Source organism: Lampetra planeri, chromosome 8, assembly GCF_965212315.1.
Source record: "Lampetra planeri chromosome 8, kcLamPlan1.2.h2, whole genome shotgun sequence".
NCBI classification, from domain to species: domain Eukaryota; kingdom Metazoa; phylum Chordata; class Hyperoartia; order Petromyzontiformes; family Petromyzontidae; genus Lampetra; species Lampetra planeri.
The window spans coordinates 1,773,621-1,798,453 of record NC_136114.1 but is presented as its reverse complement, the minus strand read 5'-3'; the positions used below and the strand labels follow the sequence as shown (position 1 = coordinate 1,798,453).

At 46.5% G+C, this 24,833-nt stretch overlaps 1 protein-coding gene across 1 annotated transcript; it reads right to left on the bottom strand.

Moving 5' to 3' along the window:
* Positions 1-203: 203 nt before the first annotated feature.
* LOC144720199 (NADP-dependent malic enzyme-like) lies at positions 204-23,725 on the bottom strand. Its single transcript, XM_078596704.1, has 14 exons — positions 23,574-23,725; positions 17,222-17,355; positions 15,488-15,637; positions 13,600-13,675; positions 12,154-12,315; positions 10,749-10,852; positions 10,113-10,222; positions 8,874-8,971; positions 7,289-7,402; positions 6,502-6,607; positions 4,474-4,616; positions 3,485-3,658; positions 2,962-3,060; positions 204-1,054 (listed from the first exon to the last, which is right to left on the bottom strand). The coding sequence occupies exons 1-14, from the start codon at positions 23,664-23,666 to the stop codon at positions 899-901; spliced, it is 1,719 nt and encodes a 572-aa protein (XP_078452830.1). The 5' UTR covers positions 23,667-23,725; the 3' UTR covers positions 204-898.
* Positions 23,726-24,833: the final 1,108 nt, after the last annotated feature.

Here is a 24,833-nt window from a genome sequence, read left to right as displayed (position 1 = left end):
ATCATTTCTCTTTGCACAATTGCTGGAAAATGTTGAAAATGAACCCTCCCAAATATAAAAAAATTCTTGTTGGTTATTTTCCCATCTTTCCTTTCCAAGGTAATAATATTTGAAATTAAATACAATTTAGATTTCCGTAAAAACAAATGTGAACACTGTATAAATTGCCAACACTCGTTTTATAACTGATCATACTCAATACCGTGGGTTATTTTTCTCTTTATTTTCCATTGCATTTCACATTACATCACCACACAGGTTCAAAGGCAATTGCTTAACAACGGCATAATTTACTTAGCTGCACAATAATTTAGTGCAAATAGACATTGCATTTGAGTAATCAAGCTGATCCATTTTTACAATTCAACATTTTGTTTACAGTTCCTAAATTGAACACATTCACAATATAGCATTGCAAAATGCTAGAATATCACGACAGTCGGTGACATCAATTCAAACGGTGGGTGTCTGTTAATCAGTGGCTGTCGTCACCACCATTGCATCGCCATCATCATTTACTCTCGTGTTTGAAAGTTCTATTGATGTTTTAGAACCAAAATCAGAGCTCTGCTAACTGAGCAAGGCATAAGGCTGGGCCTCGGGGTGGCAGTGGGGGGGGCATAAGACATCTAAAGATGCCCCCCTCCCCCCACTTTTATGATTTAATGAACTGTCAAATATTCTGGGTCACAATTCAATAGAAAAATCCATTCATGTTTTAAGATTGAATTGAATAACCCCTGGCTGCACATGATGCAACATATATGCAAATCACATTTTTGGGCAGATTCTGACAACTGAATGTGCTGTATGTATTTCGAGAGAAAGAATGCGTTTTAATTGATGGATCCACGCATCATTACATGCTTCGTGGGCAGTTAAAGTTCTGGTGGCGCACTCATTGTGTGTTGGCAGTGTGTGTGGGCCATGTGTATATATCTGGCAAGAAAGATATGTACTCGGGGCTAAAGAAATGCGACTGAATGAGGGCGCGCTTATCCACCGGCTCGGGAAGTACCGAGGCGAGGCCGATGCGGTATGCCTCCTCCACGACCTGCAAACGCGTGGGGTTTGGGTGTGACAAGGGAGGAATGTGGGGACAATGACGAGTCAGGAGTGACAGGGTGTTACGTAAAACATGGGATTAAAGGGGGAATCACAGAGAAGGCATAACGGAGCCATTGCAACATTCAGTGAAACAAGACGGAATCGTGGAGGAAAGACAAAGTGAGGTAGATATGCCAACCAATTATTTTTTATCGTGAATTGATAACTTAGCAGTACAGTTCTCAGAGCCTTTTTTCATATTAAAAACAATGTACCCAGCTGAATTGCAGAGTACTAGATTCACATCTGGATGGTCACACATTCAAATGGTTAACTTGGCCCATAATTATTCTTTGGTTCTTTCGGTAAAGTCACGTATAAAGATAACATAATAAATTAAATAATAGCATACGACGTTTCGATTGCAACACAAGCAATCATCATCAGGTATAATGAAATAGCAACATAAAATCTAACCAGAAAACTATAGACAGACATATAAGCAGACAGATATCACCAAGATACATAGAGAGGGGGGATCGTCTCTGTGGGGTGGCCTTAAATAGGCCACCCCACAGAGACGATCATCCCTCTCTGTACCTGTGTTGCTCTCTCTATGTATCTTGGTGATATCTGTCTGCTTATATGTCTGTCTATAGTTTTCTGGTTAGATTTTATGTTGCTATTTCATTATACCTGATGATGATTGCTTGTGTTGCAATCGAAACGTTGTATGCTATTATTTAATTTATTATTTTATCTTTATACATGACTTTACCGAAAGAACCAAAGAATAATTCCTGCAGTCACGAAAGCTCCAAAACTAAGATTGGCCCATAATCCCTGTGAGGTCAACACAACGAATGCCGATTTTTTGGAATGCAATCGATGGTTGTCCTATGCATGTGCAGTGAGTCACTCAGAGACACTAATAGTAGGAGGCACTATTTATTATTGCCTTCACAGGTACAAGGAGTAACTACACTATGGTGTGACTAACAATGCCGATGACGTGAAGATGGTGACAAAGACTCCAGCAGCACGACGGGTTCCACTCCAAACAACAGCCCCGAACCTTGCTCTGGGTCCTCCTTTTATCCACCCAGCATTGCCTCGCTCCACCTTCGGCCCCGCCCCCTTCTAGAACCTACTAGAAGGTTCCCGGGCTTTACCTCACGTGCCTCCTCTATCACCTTTGCCCCACAACCCTGTCTCTGGCCAATCACATGACCTGCTGGCAGACAGGGCTGCTACAACCCACAGATCCCCTTCTCTGCCAGCAACCAGCGCCACGCACCATAGTGACCCATTCCATGTCACTACACATGGATTGGCTTTTGCAATGGGAATATGGAATTTCCATAACTGAATAAAGACCATCACAGTAGGCGAACATTGCTCCATATATGTTTGAGCACTTTTTAAGTTTGCATATTGCCACACCTAAGGTGTGTACTCAGGTTAAACATTGTATTGCATCTCTTTAAAGACAATCACAGTCAACGGCCACCAGGTAAACTGTGATATTTGTATGTATTAATGTATGTTTAACATCTTTCGAACTGTATGTAGCCAACCGTGCTAAACTATTGTGCGGGGGAAGGACAACAAACTAAACACAAAAAGTAGTTCTAAAGAAATTAGTTCTCAATCTAGATGTAAAAGTGCATAGCTCCAGTGGCTTCCTAATATCGAATGGAAGAGCGTTCTAGACGGCTGCAGAAGCGCATCTGAAAGCGTGTGACACATTGACCATCTTTGTTTGATGGTTAGCAAAAAGCCAGTGTGAGGATGACCGGAGTTTGTGTGATGGTTATGCTCCTTAACGAGATCAGCAAGGTATTGTGGTTAATTTAAGCAAGCACTCTGTGTGTAATGAGTGCGACTTTTATAGCAGACTGTATGAATGCTCACCTTGAGAGCTATGTTGAAGGAGACATCGCGAATGGTGTTAAGAGGTGGGAAAAGTCTCCCTTCAGCCAAATGTTTGTCGGTCACCTGCCCTGCCAGTGCCTGCCATGACAAATTACCAGACACATTCAAGCATTGGTATTCAACATAGGTAATCATATATAAATCACCTGGATGACAAGTACACATCAAAATAAATATACTACGCCAACCAAACCACAGACCATCAAAGTAATGGTTAATATTTTATTTTTGTATCGCTTCATTCATGTGCACTGATTCTAAAAATGCTGAGCAACCACAGACAAGCATTAAGGCAGCCAGGCAGTGAGCTGGAGCAAATGATTAAACAAGCTCTAAAGTCCTCTCTATATTAAGATATGTATAGCCGAATAATGAGTGTGTATGCACGTGGGAGGAAACTTGAGCAACCAGAGAAAACCCCCACGATGCAGAAGGAGAAGATGACATCAGTCCAAACCAGTGAGATGCATGGGGTGATGTGCACCCATGTGACGTTACTCACCTGTGCACTGCACAGAAATATCTGGTCGGGGATGTGGCGCAGACCGCAGGCAATAGTGCCCAGTGCGGCACCGGGAAAGATGTACGCATTGTTACCCTGGCCAGGGTGGAACACGCGTCCATCTGCCAGCTTCACCTCGCCAAATGGACTTCCACTTGCGAAAATCGCTTGACCCTGCGTATGTATACAAGGGCAAAGATCCCCCCGCTTCGTCTTTAACAGACTGCCATGGGCTGTGGTAGCAACCATAACACACTGGGCTGTGGTAGCAACCATAATACATAATCATTCATAATCAACGTTTTTGGGTTATATAGCGTTATTTATAAATGTGTCATAACCCTCCACCACCCGACACGGCCAATCAGCAAAAAAGTGTCACGTTGACAAAAGACAAATAGTTCACTACTTTAGCCCACCGGTGTGTTGAAGTGTGAATCCACAACATTTACAATTTTTGAGTACGACGTTTCGCTGATAATTGCATTCAGAATCATCGGGCAATTCGCCAGAATGGTGAGGCTCTGCTCTTGCTCCCGGTCTTAAAGAGAGCAGCAGCAGGGTGAAATAATCATTTAACTCATCAGGTGCAACGATTTGAGGCGGAGGGGGGGGGGTTTATTGTAATTATATACTAGATTAGTAATCAGGCAATTGTTACGATGTGAGTTGTAGATTAGTAATCAGTTATAATGTGTGTTATTGTAATTATATGCTACGTTAGAGGTGGAGGGTTACGACACATTTATACATAACGCGATCTAACCCAAAAACGTTGATTATGAATAATATTGGTCGCGAAAGCCTACGTGTTAAACCATAATACAGTGGGCTGTGGTAGCAACCATAATACAGTGGGCTGTAGTGTCAACCATAATACACTGGGCTGCAGTATCAACCATAATACACTGGGCTGCAGTATCAACCATAATACACTGGGATGTGGTATCAACCATAACACACTGGCTGTGGTAGGAACTCTACTTTACCTGGGTGGCTTTGTAGCACTGCTCAGCCGTGCACTCCGCCTTGCTGGTTGGGTTGCTGAGCGCGTACACGATCGGCCGCTCATTGAAAGAGGCCATATCGCGCAAGATGGCTTCCGTGAACACTCCTGCGATGGCTGCGACACCTGTGCAGAACCACGATGCAAACCATGAGGCCCTGGGGACTTCTCGGCGAACACAAATAACAGTAGAACCCCCTCTTAACGATGGTAATTGGTTCCATTAAACCTGTCATTCGGTGATTTGGTTAATCGAGTATGAAAAATACACGTTTAAGACTTGATTCGGTCCAATAGCATCAACAGTTACCCTTTTTCACCCACAAAACTACTTTATAACATTGTAACAATGGATATTAATACATAAAGATATTAACAACATTATAAACACATAATATTAAAAGAAACATGGTTAATCGATGTATTTATTAATATTGACTGTACTGACAACAGCCCGTCGTTAACAGGGGAATGGTCGGTAAGTGAACACATTAGGCTCTATGGAGGCCTATCGTTACTATACAATACTATACATTACACAATACACTATACTACTCTACACTCCACTATAAACTACACTATACACTAAATTATACACTACACCACTGTACACTACACATTGGGCTCTATGGAGGCCCGTCGTTAAGCGATTAGTCGTTAACAAGGGTGGTCGTTTGTAGGGGTTCTACTCTACGCTACTATACACTATACTACTATACACTACTATACTCTACAATACTATTCATTACACAATACACTATGAACTACACTATACACTACACTACTATACACTACACATTGGGCTCTATGGAGGCCCGTCGTTAAGCGATTAGTCGTTAACAAGGGTGGTCGTTTGTAGGGGTTCTACTCTACGCTACTATACACTATACTACTATACACTACTATACTCTACAATACTATTCATTACACAATACACTATGAACTACACTATACACTACACTACTATACATTACACATTGGGCTCTATGGAGGCCCGTCATTAGGCGATTAGTCATTAACAGGGGTTGTCGTTAATAGGGGTTCTACTGTACGTATGAACAAGAAGCTCGATTCGTGAATTGGAATCTGTATTTATCTTGGAGAAATCTGATGAGCTGTGAAGCTCTTTTTTGCAGATGTCCGATCGGGGCGGGTGAGACAGTTACAACAATAAACAATACAAAAACGATGGAAGTGCAAAGTAAAGGAAAGGTAAGCATATCACTAAAAATAAATAAACTAAAACGATCCTATTCTTATTTTACCAGGTAAAGCCCACTGAGCTTTTAGATAATTTTCAGAAGCGACCTGGCCACAAATGAAAGCTCATAAATAAACATTATCATTCTGATTCAGTGATTTTCATGAGAAACGTTGAGAAAAAATCCATTTGTCTTAAATTGTGGATTACTTTAAGCACCATTTCTCTGAGCAAAAATAGAATGGTGCACATATACCTGAGCACAAGAAGCTAATATGGCGCAATTCCCATAAATGGACAGGGCCAACAAATCAGCCCCTGATCTGACACACATGTAAACACATGGCTACGAACGTGGGTGAATGACTCCGCGGAAATATGGAACTGCTTGATCGATGCTAAACCCCTCCTAGAGCTACAGTAGGTGAGCACACCTGCATCCCCCTCATATTTACGCAGACAAGACAAAGATCCCCGGTATAGCCTTAACAGACTGTTGGGGCAAATGCTGTTAGTGAGCACCTATGAAGGCCAGCACAGCACACAAGGGGGTGGGTGGCCAGCAACATGGCCGAGCGCCTTTGTCTCCCTAGAGGCAATATTTACACACCGCACTGGGTGCTCATTTGAGGCTGAGTCGACCTAGGAGAGGCCCAGAACAGGTTCAGATAATCGTCACTGGTGTTGACCATGAGCGGGAATCAAACTCACTACACTACCGACATGGACATGTCTGAATATTCACACTTTTGAGCGTAAAATGTAGGACTCGTCAGTTTTGTGCCACTTGAATGTTGTTCCTCGACGCACCGATGAGCGCGGTTGGTCGAAGCGTGTGCACGGCCTCAGAGAGCGTGGTCACTGCGGGGTGGTCTTGAGCAAACTCTTTCTTCTCTGAGGTCAGATTATCCCGGCTCTGTCATGCACACCCAACACAGAAACGAAAACTCACACACGCACTAACACAGCATTTCTCTGGGCAAAAATGTTATTCTAATCTCACACCTCCGATTAGCGTGGTTGTCTGCGTACGGTGGGAAAGAAGTTGAACATACATACATACACCTGAAAGGAGATACGGAAATAAGGATACAGAACATTCACATAGATGGCAGACACAAGCAACACTTACCGTACAGAGGTGAAACACAACCATTCGAATCCACGTTTTCAATGCTATCCTTACGTGACACTGGCAATCAACGTCAAGCTCAGGCATGAAGAAAAAAAATATATGTTTCATCACCATACAAGGAGTAAAATCACATATGTGCGTGACTTTTAACTAAGGATGCCACCTCCTCTCCAGGTTTGAACCGGCGGTACAGTTCGGGAATTGGCATCTGTGTTCGCGCGGCAGGAATAGATTTGTACAGAGATCTGGTGGTAATATGTTGATCTTAATTGCAGTAGATGGCACAAGAGTGTTTTTTAATAGACATAGACTGAGAAATATATCTTTGGTCTGTGGAAAAAGGTGGCAAGCCTATATCGAGCCTGGCTAAGATACTATTCTAAGCCGAAATATATATCTGGAATGGTTCCACCCAGGTGCAAGTTGCCTTAAAAAATAGCAATTCAGAACTCCGTCCCTCACCTTAATGATAAGTCCCTTGGAATCAAGCATCCAGATGCGCGAAAGTGCCTTCTGCCTCGGTGTCCCCTCCACCTCCATGCCCATCACGAGCAGCCCCGCAATGCCCATCGCCGCCTGAAAGCGACGTCAAATTGCACTGTACAACATGACACGTACACTGCATGCACACACACAGCGATCAGTGCAGCGGTAACAAAGGTACAGGGGCCCGAGTGCAGAAAGAAAAACTCGGAAACTCTGGCATTCAGTGAATGACTAGTAAGAACCAAATTGCCATTAAGAAAAAACCTGATTACAACTCAAGGATACGTGAGGTGTGTTAGTGAGATAGCAAGGCTGTGGGTGTGCCTGCCGTCGCTCGGGATTACATCATCACTCCCACTGCATCAGCCAATCAGCTGCCAGGAAGACCCCTCCCCCCCCGCCCCATACAACATGGCTTCCATGATTTTGACTTAAAGCTTTCAGGACTGCAGGAATTAATATTCTTAGGTCTTTCGGCAAAGTCACGTAGATAGGTTCAAAGAAAATAACAAAAATATGATGTTATTTTATTTGAACCTATCTACGTGATTTTACCGAAAGACCCAAGAATAAGGCTTCCATCTGGTCTAAGGCAAAATTATTATGTTTAAAAAAAATCATATTTTTGTAATTAATGTTTTCGATATCATAGATGTTATCGTTGTTAATTTGTAACAGTATGTTATTTTATTAATAACCCGTTGACCTTGCACATTTTGACAAGAGAGGTACGAGCAGTCCTAATCACCCTTATGTTATCTCCGAATTTAATGACGCTTTATCGTCGAAACTTCCCTGCGGAATTATAGTTATCACAAGCCTTAACTTACGCAATTTATAGGATTGCTAAAGTTTTTCTGTCCTCGGGTTCCTTGGTAAGGAGGGTTTTTAAAAATGGACATTAGCTCGGCACAAGGATTACCTTACTTCCCCCGGGGTTTGGACGGGAGGCAATCACCGCTCTCAGGGACGATGGCAGGTTGATACGTTCACCAATCACGTGTAAATTATTCATTCCGAAATGCCCCCGACCGACCCGCTCCCTCCACTTTGTTTCTTAAGTTCCTATTTCCTCACCTTCCACTTCCCGTATACATTCTTTCTACGTGAACGCTGCAGCAGCGAGCCCGATCTCCCCCCTTCTCTAAATTCAGGAGCACAGTGTTCAAACATCGGGCAGTTTCTGTACCCCCACCCCACTACTCCCTACGTCGTGGTTTGTGTTCTGTACCGGGCTCCTACTGAAATATTATTATTTTTTTACAAGATTAGACTTTAATGAGTTTGATAACAGCCGTTGATCGTCAGTTAGTGGCACCTATGAGACGTTTCCAAGACGGGAATATGATACTGTACAGCATTTGTTGTAAAGGTTTTATTTTATTTATGTTTGATTGTTAACAATATATTTCATAAACGTATTCACCATATCCTAAATTAATTAACGTATTTAATGTATCCTCGATTCTCGACAACACGAAGTCACCAAATCACGAGGTATTCAACATGGTCAAATATCGAACGTACATACAGCTCCAACAAGCCCCATTGCTGCTCTCACCTCGCCCGCTCCCTGGAACAGGAACTTGTGGTCCGAGAGACGGTTCTTTGTGATTCGCAAAGCCGCCAGAATGCCCGCTAACGCCACCGCTGCCGTACCTTGAACATTAAGCGACCCAACAACACGTGGTGGTTAGGTGATGCAAGCTAAATTAATGACAGTCCCAATGGCCCAAAACGTCTAGCGGCCAGCAACAAACAGCACCATAGAGTTGTAAGATACAAGAGTTATACACGTTTGTTGAATTGGCCGAGGTTATTCAAATATCTCTGGAAAAGAAACGATGGGAGAGAATTCCAAAGTGGAGCGGGTGTGAGGGAAGACGCAGAAAGAGAAGTCAGGTGACCTGCGGTGTGGTGAGTGAGCAGTGAGTGAGTGAGTGTGTTGATGTCACCTGCAGTGTGGTGAGTGAGTGGGTGTGTTGTTGTGACCTGCAGTGTGGTGAGTGGGTGGGTGTGTTGATGTCACCTGCACTGTGGTGAGTGGGTGGGTGTGTTGTTGTGACCTGCAGTGTGGTGAGTGGGTGAGTGTGTTGATGTGACCTGCAGTGTGGTGAGTGAGTGGGTGTGTTGTTGTGACCTGCAGTATGGTGAGTGGGTGGGTGTGTTGTTGTGACCTGCAGTATTGTGAGTGGGTGGGTGTGTTGTTGTGACCTGCAGTGTGGTGAGTGGGGGTGTGTTGATGTGACCTGCAGTGTGGTGAGTGGGTGGGTGTGTTGTTGTGACCTGCAGTGTGGTGAGTGGGTGAGTGTGTTGATGTGACCTGCAGTGTGGTGAGTGAGTGGGTGTGTTGATGTGACCTGCAGTGTGGTGAGTGGGGGGTGTGTTGTTGTGACCTGCAGTATGGTGAGTGGAGGGGTGTTGTTGTGACCTGCAGTGTGGTGAGTGGGGGGGTGTGTTGATGTGACCTGCAGCGTGGTGAGTGAGCACCGTATGAATGAGACAGAACAATCAGTGTCTGGTAGACCGAGTCCACAACATGGGTGGAGGAATCAACGCGTGACGCTCAGTTGAGCAGTAACCATGGTAGTGGTAGTAGTGATATAGGGGAATGAGTAAAGTGATGAGGATTGGTACAGGAATCGTATCTGAGTAAGCAGAGGGGACTGATACACGAAGGAGGCAAGCGTCATGGGCAAATTTGTTGTCTTCCTTATATTCTCCACAACGACGCTAACGATGCCTGTGTACTCCATACTACTCAGACAAAACTCGCAAAGCAACCTCAAGAAGCACCCACCCTGAATGTCATCATTGAAGGTGCAGTAATGGTCTCGGTACTTTCTGAGAAGACGGAAGGCGTTGGTGTTGGCAAAGTCCTCAAACTGGATCAGGCAGTTCTTGCCATATCTGCCCAAATCAACAATAATAACAACAATTGGCATCCATTTACACATTACACATGATCTTTTCCAGGCTTGGCACACGTGGATGTGAATGAGCTCCATGAGAAGACGTTATAAAGCAGGCGCAGGTGATGAAGGTTTGCAGGCTTTAAGGACAAACATAAGCACAAACGAAATCACCACTTAGTTTTCTGTAAAACCAAAGCTTGGGTAACAAATTGTTGCTGCCAAGTTGAAAACAAATTGCAGGGAACCAAAGAAGTGCTCTAGCGAGTGTATGCATCAAGGTGTTGAATAAATTATTGAAGGCACTCCAGGAGTGATATGACATCAAACTCCAAGGCTGCCCCTCTGGCAGGAGGTGAAGTGCTGTGAGAGTTCTAAACGTAAAAATGTCATGTCATCTCATCTCACGACGCTAATGAAACGATTAAAATCTAAATTTGAGCAAAAACACAGAAATGTAAAATCCTATCCCGGCGTCTCCTGGGTGTGTGCGACGCGCAATGGCAAAGCGTGGTGCTACTCGCTTGTTCACGATGGCCTGCATGAACTCGTCGATGAACTCATCGTAGGCCGCTCCGCGCACTCGCTTTTGCTTCAGTCCGATGTAAAATGGGTCTTCCAGCAGTGACTGCAAGAGTAAGGCGCATGGGAAAAAAACACAAGAATCAGTCGATGAAGACAAATTCGACGATTTTTTTTTTATCAAATGCAGAATAGCAATTATGGATCAATTGATTAATTAAATTTCGGACCCATTGAGACAATGTCTCATTTACCTGAGTGAACAAGTGACCCTGCAGTGATATTTACCCCTAAACGTATAAAGAGGCTCTATAATAGAAGTTCAGTTGCACATTAGCTATTGTAGCAAAATAACTATGCAGACAATATGCCTCCTTTCCAAATCTGTTTTTCCACGTAAAAATTAAGAGTATTTTATCCACATCCCATTCGCCACACGGCCTTCTGGGAGTGCACAATTTCAGCAGCATTGGTTCCACACAAGAACTATCTCGATCGGTTTTGACATTCAGTGTCTCATCCACAGTCAGACTTGAACTAACGTTGATGAACTGCCAGACGTTTAACGAATCAAAACTGCTCAAACTAAGCACTCCCAGGAAGCTGTGTGGCTATGGCGCACTGCCTTCTGCACTCCCGCTGGCAGTCAGTCACTTCCTTAATACTCTTCTATCACTATAGCCATGGTTACTGTTCCCATGGACTTCACTCATTGATTCCTCCACCCACTTTGCAGACTCGGTCTACCAGACACTGACCATTTCGTCTCACCCACACTGTGTTCAACCACCATCACACACTGCGGGGTCACAACACTTCTCTTACTATTGCTTCTTCCCTCCCCATACTCCACTGCGGAATGCCCTCCCATTGTCTCTCCCCTCAAAGCCTTGCCCAATTCAAGGAAGGTGTGAACTCTTATCTCTTACAACTTTGAGAGTGCCGATTGTTGCTGTCCGCTTGACGTGTTGGGCCTTTGGGCCTGTGCTCGTATAGTCTGGCTCTGCATGCGTTGTCCACGTGCGTGTGTGTAGCCTCGTGGAGTGGTCGTGTAGCGGTTCGCGCACTGCACTACGAGCCCGGCGAACCCGAGTTCTGTTCCCGCTCACAGCCAACACCAGTGACGATTATCTGAACTGGGCCTGGGCCTCCGCTAGGGTGACTCAGCCTAAAATAAGTACCTGGTGCGGTGTGTAAACATTGCCGCTTAAGGAGACAAAAGCGGCCGGGCGTGGTGTTGGCCACCCACCGACCTCATGTGCTGTACCGGCCTTCATAGGTGCTCGCTAACAGCACTTTCCCTAACAGTCTGTTACAGGCTCTCCATGTGCATATTTGCATTTGTGTATAGTCTGTTCAGGCTATACGGTGGGGGGGGGGGGGGAATCTTTGTCTCTGCATACGCACCTGGTTGTCCGTGCCCACGTCCAGCATCACGGGTAGGCACTGCTGCGGCTGCACCCCTCCGCACACCGTGTACAATGCCAGCTTCCCCACCGGGATCCCCATCCCGTAACTGCCGAGGTCGCCCAGTCCCAGGATTCGTTCCCCATCTGTCATGACCACCGCCTGCCAGCAGGGAGCCACAAAGAGAGAGAGAAGCAGGGATGGGGGGGGGGCACGCAGTGTGTCGTCCGTAATGTTCATCAGTGCGAGAATGTAATATAAACACCTATGAATGGAGTTTGGTCAAAGGTCTCAATAGAGGATTGCAGAGCTTGGGTAAATTGTTTGTGGCGCCAGCGCTGGCTGCCTTCCTGTTAGCATGCGGTTTCCTCGGGCTTCCGTGTGAAAACTGGGCACCATTACAGGCAACTTGCACGAGTGATGTCATTTGCAAAAAGCAGATAACAACTTTCAAAGAAATAAATTAATATTGAAACTGAAACAACAGTAAGGCTTGGCGAGTACAGTGAGCAGAATGAACAGCCTAAAAGGCATCAAACACATAGTGTTGAGGTAATTGTTTAGGTCACTTTGTACTGACTCCTCACAATCAGCAACGTTTTGCAATTTTATATGTGTTCCTGACATGGCGGCAGAGCTGCAAATCTTGACATCAAAAGTGCCAATTCGCCAAATTTAGCTTCGTCATTAACGGCTGTCTTGGAGGAATTGACTTCCGTAAAAGCTGGACGGAGAATTGTCCTTGAATCGAGCTACTAGCTATCTGTGCAATGTGCAAGTGTCCATCCGTTACACTGTGTATTTCGGAAACGGTACACCGTGTGAACAAACATAAAATAATGTGTATCTTGGTGCGGACATTCCTACAAATGTATCACATTTCCGAATTAACATTTTGCCCCCGAAATTTCATGAAATAATTTCCAATACCAAGCAATGATGTTTCTTATCACGTGGAAATTTATAGCAGCCAAATACTATAAATGCATGTGACTCGCACTTTATTGGTAGAATCGTCTGGAAGTTGGGTTCCCCAATGTTTTAAATTTAAACCATTTCCACATGACATCATCCCTGGTCAAGGTGGCAAGGAGGCCGTGTTTAGGGCAGTATGCTGCTGCAGCAACGAGGGGCTATTCTGTAACTCGCCATCCGCGTGCTCTCCTCAGCGTGCGTCTCCTGTAGGGCGATGACGTCCACGTTGTTTTCCCTCGGGTTACTGGCCAGAAAAAGTCATATTTAGGCCTTGAGAGTCCTTCAATGTTGAGTTGGTGTCACTCGAAGACCTCGCCCCATCCGGCTTCCGCTCCTGAGAGAAGGGCCTTTTTTTACATTCAGCTTTACTGATCATATCTGGATTAGATTTAATGACGCTATTATTCGTCTTTAAGGTAGAACACGTAACAGGTGGGCCGTGAGTAGGAGGCTTCGATTGAGAGCACGCACCCTGATGTCACTCTCCGGCCATGATTTGAGGACCGTTGCGATGTGTCCCTTGTCGTGGATGGTGATGAACAGCCCCCTGTAAGACAGGCGGGCAAACAGCACAGTAAAATAAAAACCCCGGACAGGTGCCCTTTCGCCCACACAGTAACCTCCGCCCACTCCTCTCTTAACCAGCCCCATTCCTTTGCTCTTCCCTCTCCTCTCCTCGCCCCCCTCCACTCCTCCTCATCCCTCCCCTACCCTTTCGTGACCAGAGTACCCTCTACCATGGTCACTTAATCCTCAAACCTCGCATGCCCCTGCCATCGAAATCATTCTATTCTGTCACTTTGTTTTTAGCTACGTTAAGCGCTCTAAAGCAGCAAAATTATCTAAATAGTCTAAACATGTGTTTAGATTATTATGCTACTGTAATACATGTCCACTTTGTTGAGCAATCATTTGTGGCCAGGTCAATTTTGAACAATAAATATACCTCAGTGGGCTTTGGCTGATAGGATGGGGATGGTTTAGTTGTATCGGTATGTGTTTGGGTGATTTGTTTACCTTTCTTGTACTTTGCACTACTAGCATGTTTTTGTACTGTTTGTTGTAACGTTCTTACCCGCGCCGAATGTATATCTGTGAAAAAGAGCTTTATAGTCCATCGGATTCCTCAAGTATAAGTAAAAATTCTAATTGATTCTTAGTGAAGGTGCTCTACAAATATAAAATAAGACGGAGCTGTGTCAACATGGAACACGCCACCAGTCTCATCTTAATAAAATCTCGAATAAAATATCACAGTACACCTTCAACTGCGACGGCTCGAATGCATTCTATATGAAGAGATGGTTGTGTACCAATATCATTCATTATTTCTGTGCTTTTTTTTATTGTGTGTGATATCCACTGGATAAATAGAAACAGCACAAATTATAAATATAATGTTAAGCATACGTATCATACACATTTGGTATGCATGTGCATGTGTATCGGTGCCAACACCATTGATAATTATCTGAACCGGTCCTGGGCCTCCCCTAGGTCGACTCAGCCTCAAATGAGTTCCTGGTCCTGTGCGTAAACATCGCCACTATGGAGACAAAGGCGACCGGGCTTGGTTGCTGGTCACCCACCACCTCGTGTGCCGTTCTGGCATTCATAGGTGCTACTCGTTAATAGCATTTGCCCCAACAGGATGTGAAGGCTATACCGGCCTTCATAGGTGCTCGCTAAAATATTTTCTCCAAAAGTCTGTTCAAGCCTGTAAGGAGGATCTTTGTCTTTGTGGGAGTGTGTGGGTGTATGTGTGAGTGTATAAGTGTGAGGAACGGTAAGCCAGAAGTTAACATGCTGTGCAACGAACCCAGCGACCCGAGTTCGATTCCCACTCACGGTCAACACCACTGACGATTATCTGAACCTTTCCCGGGCCTCCTCTTCGTTGACTCAGCCTCAAATGAGTACCTGGTGCGGTATGTAAACATCACCACTAGGGAGACAAAGGCGGCCAGGCGGGGTGCTTAGCGACCCACCCCCTCGTGTGCTGTACCGGCCTTCATACGTAATACTCGCTAACAGCACTTGCCCCAACAGTTTGTCAAGGCTATAGGGGGATATTTGTCTGTGTTGTCTCTGTGTGTGCATGTGTGCGTGATTGCGTGATTGCGTGCTTGCTATGTGTGTGTTAATCGACACCATGGGCACTCTTGCAAACGACATGTCCCACCTTAAGGGATTCCCAGGTGAATATATTTTCATTAAAAAAACTTGTGACAACAAACCGCTCTCAGCATTAACAGTAGCGAACTCAGAGCACTGGCAAACCCTCTCCCATCGCACTTGCCCTAACAGTCTGGTAAAGGCTATACACGGTGGGGGGATCTTTGTTGTGGGTCAGCATTACCGAGGTCTGCGGAATGCCAGGCCGTACTGCTGGCAGGCCAAGCCCACGGTCGGGGTGTAGACGATCGGCATGAAGCGCTCCACGTTGGACATGAGCACCTTGTAGAAGAGGCGTTCGTTACGGTCCTGCACCCCCATCAGCAGGATATATCTATGCACAGACACACACGTACCTAGTATGTTTTATGCAAGCTTGATATTATTCCGCTTGCTAATTCCAGGCAAGCTTCATCCAGTCTCAAGAGTCTTTTTTTCAGGAGGGTCCTGTCAGGTTTTCGGCAGAAGGGGACAATGTTGCTGCTGTGTGTGATCCCAACTTCAGTAATTTGCAGGTAATTTTTTCAGCATTGGGATGTTTTGGTCAATACCGGTTACATTGTAGTTATATGGATTTTTCCAAGGGAGGAAACCAGAGAGCGCGGAGGAAACCCACGAAGAACTGGGCAGAAAACATAACCAACTCCGCACAGAAAGGCACCCAAATCGGTAAACGTGTAGAGTAGTATGGAAATATGACTTCATGAGCGCGGTGAGGCGCGATGACGTCATGTCACCTCGTGGTACTTAAGGAGGTTCGGGTGACAAAAGCAGGGTCGTTGTGGGAGCCTGGGATGGAGAGCGTTTGAAGAGATAGCCAGGGGTAAGGCTGAGAGAAGTCTGCAAGAGCGGTGTTGGTTAAGCCCCCGTCCCAACTCGAGTGAGAGAGCCAAGAGATAGCCGGGCTAGCAGCAGATAGAACCCGAGGTCCCCGTGAAGGACCCAGTGTAGGGACACCTACCTCTGGTGCAGTTTATTACTCCCTTGTGTCAATAAACCGGCGCAAGCCCTTACCTAGAAACTTGCCTCCGAGTCGTCATTCACTACACAACAGATGTACTCGGGGCCTCCTTACCGTGAGGCACGAGTGTTACCACTCTACGTCACCCTGCCGTGTAAGCATACGGTATTGAAGGCACAGAGTGCATCTAAAGAAATTCTCATTGAAAGGTTCTGGTTAAAATTTAGGGCTCCACGTTTTACAGAGTCAGATGGAACTAGCAGAGACATCTGTGGCAGAACATTCACCATAGAGAGATCCTCTTCAAATCTGACTGTGCTGTTTGCCATCCCTCAGATCCCACTACATTAAGAGTCTGATGCATGCTAGGTTCACATTTGGGGTGCTGCGGTGGCAAAATGTTAACTACCTCGTCTGGTCGTGGGTTCGATCCCAACGTTGACAACTGTATATTAGGAATTTGCTTGTTTTTCTCATGGTCGCGTGTATTTTCTCCAGGTCCTCCGGTTTTCGTTCCACATTCAGAAACATGCATTTAGAGTATTTGGATGAATACATTTCCACGTGATAAGAAAGATCATTGGGCGATCATTTGTGGTCAGGTCGCTGCTGAAAAAGAGCAGTATAACTCAGTGGGCCTTACCTGGTAAAAAATGTTTTTGTATAGTTTTCTGATATCCTATGTGATCACAAGTTGAAGCTCAGCATAAACGTGGGAGACTGTTCCACATAAACCTACATTGGGGATTATGCTTCAGCATGCAACGATCTCAAAAATACCGCCAGTCAACAGAAGCAACTATTACATCTCGAGTGTTGCTACATGCCCCTGCTGTAATGTGCACCAACGTCCAACCGCATTGAGGGTGACATTGGCACGTAAAATAACGATCGATCGATAAAATTTGATTGGCGTCGCTTCATACACTGGCGATGGAACTCCACGCACGGACGCACCGGTCGAGGTCGTTGGTTTGCCGCTCGAAGTTCTTGATGACGTGCAGCACCTGCACATCTTGCGACAGGAAGCAGGGTGGCAGCAGTCCGTGAATCCCCAGGTGCTGCCGCTCTTCCAGCCCAAAGGCCATTTCCTGTTGAGGCAACGTCGAGAGGGCGTCACAGTGGGAAGGCGACGATGAGACGATGAGGGGAATGCTGTGGTCGTTATTATCGTTCATTTTCAGTCTTGTTTTTTTTAATCCTCAATTCATCCCGCCACGTGATGAAGAATCCCTCCAGAAATCTCGTAGAGCAATACACCTTACGTGTCTCTCAGGAAGAATGTAAATTTTCTGTTTATTTATTCAAACAACATATTTCACCTGGAAAATCCCTTGAGATGGGACATCTCGTTTGTAAGAGTGCCGGGGTGTTGATTGACAATAGATATCAAACACGTATTGACGCGTATACAAACATGCAAACAAAGACAAATATCCCCCGTATAGTGAAGGCCACCACCACGCACGACTGCCTTTGTTTCCCAAGTGGCGATATTTACACACCGTACCAGGTACTAATTTGAAACTGAGTCGACCCAGGGGAGGCCCAGGACTGGTTCAGATAATCGCCACTGGTGTTTGCCGTGAGCAGGATTCGAACTCGGGTTGCCGGGTTGGTAGCATAGTGCACTAACCACTGCACCACAGCTCTCCACGTACACACACGTACATAACAACGCCTAATGACAAGTATACACAGATGTTAAATTTGTGACTTACATCGAATGCAAGTACACAGTACATATCACACCAGTCGATCGAATAAGTCAATATATGATTAATTTGATGGTGCAAGCCGCCGGTTTGTACAGAATGCACTCTCGCAGTCATAGTTGCGTGTGTTTGGTCATTGGTTCCTTCAATCCTCAAGCAGCTTTGCATCTGGGTAATGTCAGGGGCACAGCTGCTATGCAAGATACGACTGTGGACCCACCACCTTTCTCCTGACTTACTTTTTTATTAAAATAGCTACGGATGTTTTTCACCACGCATACAATAATGTTAGGCTATAACCATATATGTTATTTTAGTTGCACCGTGTATTGGGTTTAGAGGAAGACAGTCTTCGCCAGTAACAGTATTAACAAAAAAAGATTTGAAGGTAACAATACTACTCACAATTAAGTTACCGTGCATCTTGCTTTCATGCGCATGTCAGTGAGCAAAAAATCTACGGTGTTCAGTAACAAACATTTATGGTGAATTGTAATATTTTCTTATTATAATTTTTTATCAGTTTTTTCTTTATCTGTTGATTCGGGGTCGCCATGTGGCCAACTGGGCCCCTATGCATTGCGCCACGCTGCGTTTACCCCTCCAAATATGCGCCCCTGGGTAAGAGTGTTGCCTTCTTAGGTCAACGCTGCCCTTCGCAGTAGTAACAAGGGGCTACCTCCTGGATTAGGAGGACTGGTAAAAGGACCAAGGTCGCTGCGCTTATCTCCTCCACAAGCGGAAGATTAAAAACAGCCCACTCGATGTATGTGGCAAGCGTTACAATCAATGGACCGCCTCGTCAGTTCATGCACCCTCTGCACATTCGGGGGAAGTAGAAAAGCCATCCATCACTCGGAGGACCTGGACTGGCTAAAGAACCCGTGACCTAAACCTCTGACAACCTCACCATTGGAACTTCATTTGCCAGTAGCAAAATATGATAATAGTTTTTTTACCCTTTTATCTGGCAACAAAACTGACACCTTTTTTACAAGGAGTCATGTTTGTGTAATAATCCTTCAGGAGACGGCTTCGGAATCAGTCCTTTTATTTCCACTCCACAATACACTTTGCTCACTCACTCTCCGTTGCTGGCAGACAACGGAGAGAGGACAGACTACGCACTAAGTCCCCACCGCGCACGTGGCAACCCGAGCCCCCGTCCGCGCGTGACCCTGCTCTTGTCAGTTTCAGTCTGCCCTCGATCGTTCTCTCTCACTCGCTCTTAATACCTTCGTCACGTGGTTCCCCCAGCCAATCGTTCATGGACAGCTTCGACCATTCTCGATGGTTCCCTGTCAATCCCGGGACCACGCCCCTCATCCGGCTCCCCATTAGCTGGGGCCCCGAATGGCTAGGCCAATCACTCCTGATGACCTGTCGTGATGACGCATGGGCCATGGTCCCTATCTCAACCCTTATTGGCTACAAGCAGGACCGGCAAGCCAATCCCCACGTGAACCCTCTATGGCTGTTATTACATTTGCATTGACCACAATACCTGCAGTCGGAATGCAAACAAAAAACATAACTCTGATAATGTATGCACTGTCCTTGAAAATTCACTTTTGTTGCCAGATAAAAGGGTAAAAAAACAATCAACATATTTTGCTACTGGCAAATGAGGTTCCAATGGTGTCAATGCTTACCCCGAGCTCTCATACTCTGATGGTGCATTGTCCTTGAGTTGTGCGCCTTTTGGCGTCATCTGGTCCAACAGCATGTGAGACGAGGCTCTAAAGAAAGCTGTCTCTGGTGTGGACCAATCTATTTCAAGGACAGTGCATACATTATCAGAGTTATGCTTTTTGTTCGCATTCCGACTGCAGGTATTGTGGTCAATGCAAACATGACTCCTTGTAAAAAAGGTGTCAGTTTTATTGCCAGATAAAAGGGTAAAAAAACAATTATCTCTGACAACCTGCTGCTCCCCTACAATAAGTCTGCTATTCAACAGCAAACCACACGGCAGACAAAGAATTGGCCCATCTTAGTGGAACCCGCTGATGGTATTTTTTCACATAAATTAAAAAACCTCAATCATAGAATGATGACGCCTTACTCATTCGTCGGCTCAAACAGAGTGATGAGACGGCCTGCCAGAATTATAGCCTCGTATCAGAGGCCAACTAACCACCCAAGCAACCTTTCTCTTCCATGGACCTCACACACGTACTAATCTCCACATAAAAAAAATCAAGAACATTGTACACATTCCATCAGCCACACGGCCTTCTAGACGTGCATACTTTCATCAGAATTGGTTCAGCACAAGCAAAACTCTGTAACGGTTTCGACATTCAGAATCTCATCAGATGTCCATAGGCAAGGACCCTCTCTGTTAGACACGAGTCTAAGTTCAATACAAAACGATATTATACTAAATACAACATAATCAATAGCGTCGCTGGAGGGAGATCGTCTGCTTATTTATTTGAAACATTAAGTGTCCAGGTGTTCTAGTTTAGGTTACAAATGAAGTCGGTTTGGCTGAGTGAACCTGACCCGGAGGATCTGGTTGCACTGCTCTTTGGGATGAGCTGATCAAACATGCGTTGGGCCAACGTTGGCGTGGAGTTGGCTTGGTGGGATGAGAGGGTGGGTGCTGGTGGGATGAGAGGGGGGGCTGGGTGGGATGATGGGTGGAGGTTAGCGCGCTGCGGGGGTGGGCTAGGAATGTGGGGTACGGGGTGAGCGCAGAGTGGGGCGATCGTGGGGTGAGGGGGAGGTCTGGGTGACACCGTCACTGTACAGACTGAACTTAAAATAATCACCAGCACACCACCACCACCCAGATCAACATGAGGTCTGGAGACTTCTCTCGTTAATAACTCAGAGCAAAGCACGTCTACCAAACACAGGGTGAACGGACTTCCAGATGGCGTGACACGAATATCCAGTGTACGATTCGTACACATAAATCAATTAACATAACAATCGTGCACATAAACGGAATGGTGAGTGCGCAATGTGCAAGTATACAGTATTGGTGCTCAATGTAAACTATGTTCATGCTAATTGATTGGCTACGCGCACGAGGAGATCGTGTGGCCTGAACCACCCGCGGCCGCCTTTGTCTCCCCGCCGCCTTACTCATTTAATGCTTAATTGTTAATTCGCATATTCGTCACTGCTGTTGGCCATGAGCGGGGAATCGAACTCAGGTTACCTCGTACCTGTCAACCCATACGGTTTACCCCGTATTCTCGTACAGAGGAAATTGAGTTTTCAGGTCCATACGGCGTACTGCCGTTTAAATACTGGCAAACATTTATTATATTGTCTATTTGTTTGTGTTTCTCCCATGTGATGGGACTTTGTAAGATGAACGTTGAGATTTATAAGGGCACGGGGTGACCAATAAGGTCTGTAATAAGGTCGGCACTGATAAGGTGTTGACAGGAATGTTACCTGTTTCGGAGCGCAGTGCGCTAACCACTGCACCACCGCTCACCCTACTTCAGAAATTGGCCACACATGTAGCTGCAGCAGCAGAAGCAGCTGAGGCGATGCTCAGTTAACACAAAAACAAATATCCCCTGTATAGCCTGAATATATTTTGAGGCATGTGCTGTTAGCGGGCACCGCACCAGGTACTCATTTGAGTCTGAGTCGACCTAGGGGAGGCCCAGGACCGGTTCAGATAATCGTTACTGGTGTTGGTGGCCATGAGCGAGAATCGAACTGGGGTTGACCAGGTTCGTAGCCCAAGGCGATAACCGCTACACACATACACAGGTACACAACAAACACAGTGACAAATATTGACACAACAATGGGACAGACCCAGCAGGTGGTATGGGTTGACGGAGATGACTGACAGATGCACCACTGCGCCAAGTATTGACAAATACAAAGATTCCCCCCATATAACCTTAACATACTGTTGGGGCAAGTGCTGTTCACGAGCACCTATGCAGACCGGAACGGCACAAGAGGGGGTGGGTGGCCAACAACACCACGCCGGGCCGCCTTTGTCTCCCTAGTGGCGATGATTTTACACATTACTCATTTGAGGCTGCGTAGACCTAGGGGAGGCCCAGCACCCGTTTAAATAATCGTCGCCGGTATTGGCCGTGAGAGCGGGAATCGCTGGGTTCGTAGCGCGTTAACTGCTCCCCAAGTATTGGTACACACAAACAAAGATCCCCCGCATAGCCTGTAACACACTGTTGGGGCAAGTGCTGTTAGCGAGCAATGATGAAGGCCGTCACAGCACACGAGCGGGTGGGTGGGCCAACACCACGCCCGGCCGCCTTTGTCTCCCCAGTGCCGATGTTTGCTACACACCAGGTACTCATTGAGGCTGAGTCAACCTAGGGGGTGCCCAGGACCGGTTCAAATACTCGTCACTGGTGTTGGCCGAGAGCGGGGATCGAACTCGGTGGCCGGGTCCGTAGCGCAGCGCGCTAACCACATAACCACGTGGTGCTCGCCGCACACATTAAAGGGCTTTAACACCGCGTGGCTTTTACATCGCCCGCGTTCAAAAGGGCCGTGCTGACGGCACGAGACCCCGGCGGGGATTTCTCCAGACAATGGGACGACCCTCGCTCGGATGTTCAGACGAGCGAGCAGACGAGACAGCGGCTGAATGCATCGAGAGCCGATGACCAACGAGAGGTGCCACGGGATTTCAGTGATGCCGAATATTCGCACAGAGCATCAGCCTCGGACTATTGGCAAAACGACTGCACAGGAAACTGCGACGAAGTGGAAACGACAACAGCGGCGCCAGGTGTCGGTACGCATCAATCCCCGGCACTCGAGCACGAATGCCGATTCCCGGACTGTACCGGGTAAAACCCGGACAGGTGGCAACAGAGGCGCGTGGGTGAGTTGCTGAGTGACTTGAGAAATGAATGAGTACGTGGATGAATGAGTGGGCGAGTGTCTCGAGTCAGCCCTAGGTCTATCAAACTACTGCGCAGTACTGTATACTGTAATAAGTTCAACACAATACCGGCGGTATAGTACCATGATCTGGATATACAGTATCCACAAACTCCCACACACAGATAGAATGCCAATTCCCCAAAGTGCCACTCTGCGTGGGTAAAACCCGCACAGGTGGCAACCCGATTCAGTTTCCTCTCCGCGCGCCCCCAGACACTTGTTGAACGCAGCAGGGGCGAGCGCGTCCAGAGCCCGGGACTCGATCGCGTGCTCAGTAAGCACCCGACGGGGTGCGGAGTTCAAAGTGCGGGGTGCTGGCAGTGCAGGGTGTGTAGTGTGTGGTGCGGGGTTCGTGGTTCAGGATGCGTGGTGCAGGGTGCATGGTGCAGGGTTCGGTGCAGGGTTCGGTGCAGGGTGTGTGGTGCAGCGTGTGTGGTGCAGGGTGTGTGGTGCGTGGTGCAGGGTTCTGGGTGTGTGGTGCTTGGTGCTTGGTCTGTGGTGCAGGGTGCTTGGTCTGTGGTGCAGGGTGCGTGGTGTGTTGTGCTGGGTGCGTGGTTTGGAGTGCGTGGTGTGGGGAGTGGGGTTCATGGTTCGTGGTTTGTGGCGCACAGTGCGTGGATACGCGGAGCGGTGTTCATAGTGCGGGGTGCATGCCGTGTGGTGTGCGCGATGCGGGCTGCCGTGCTGCTGCTCGCCTTGTTGAGGTGCGGGTTGCGCGTGACGCTGTAGCCTCGCAGCTCCGTGAAGCCGCGCCCGCAGCCGCCGTCATCCTCGCGCCGTGCCGCCATCGCGTCCACAGTGACCGTGGCGAAGAGCGCAGAGAAGAAGGTCTCGCCGGCCCCAGCGGGGAGGGAGATAAAACCACGCCACCCACCCCAGACCCCCACCCACCCAGCGCCTCGCCCTCCTAACCTCCTCCTCCTCCCCACGGCGGGGAGGAGGAATGAACGGTCATTTGCGGCCACAGTGCCTCAACCTTTACTCGCGACCATGTGGACAATCATCATCATGGGCTGCACATTTCGTCATATTTTGTTTCCACTTTTCTCCGTCTCGTGCCAATGTGCTCAAGTAGTGCCGAATCTTTCTGGCACCAATCTCGTGATGTCAAGCCGAAGTCATAAACTACACGGAGATTGGCAGATTCTATACGTCTACAAGTCAACACATGTTCCAATAACAGTGGCATTAAAATAAATATATAATCAGCGACGTTTCGGACAATGGTCCTTCATATAGCTTTTACCAAAACGACACCGATTATATACTGTCCTCTACTTTCCCGTTAAGGCGACTGTTATTGATATATGCTTACTCTTTGGTTCTTTCGGTAAAGTCACGCAACACAAGCAATCATCATCAGGTATAAATGAAATAGCAACAACAATCTAACCAGAAAACTATAGACAGACATATAAGCAGACAGATATCACCAAGATACAGAGAGAGAGCAACACATAGGCACAGAGAGAGAGAACATCTCTGTGACGAGGCCTTAAATAGAGAGAGGGGGCGGGAGCGGAGAGAGGGAGGGGGTTAGAGAAAAAATAAGCATGTCAATGGGTAGGAAGACGGGTGGTAAAGTACGCAAGCTTGAAAATAAGGAGAACGGGAGATAGACACATTAAATTAAATAACCTAGCAAAATATCTAAATGTAATGTAATGCAACACAGAGAGTCGGTCAACACACAATTAACGCATAGCCTGGTCGATTACGTATTTCAAAGATTGCTAAGTTAGAATTTAAGTATGAAAATTCCAAAAAGAGACAAAACACAAAACACGAGGAACGGAGACACAGACAGAGCAGAACATAACAACACAAAAAAACGAGTGGAGACAGAAAAAGTACACTAAATACACAGACAGAGAGAGAAAAACAAAAAACACTTACATTCTAACTTAGCAATCTTTGAAATACGTAATCGACCAGGCTATGCGTTAATTGTGTGT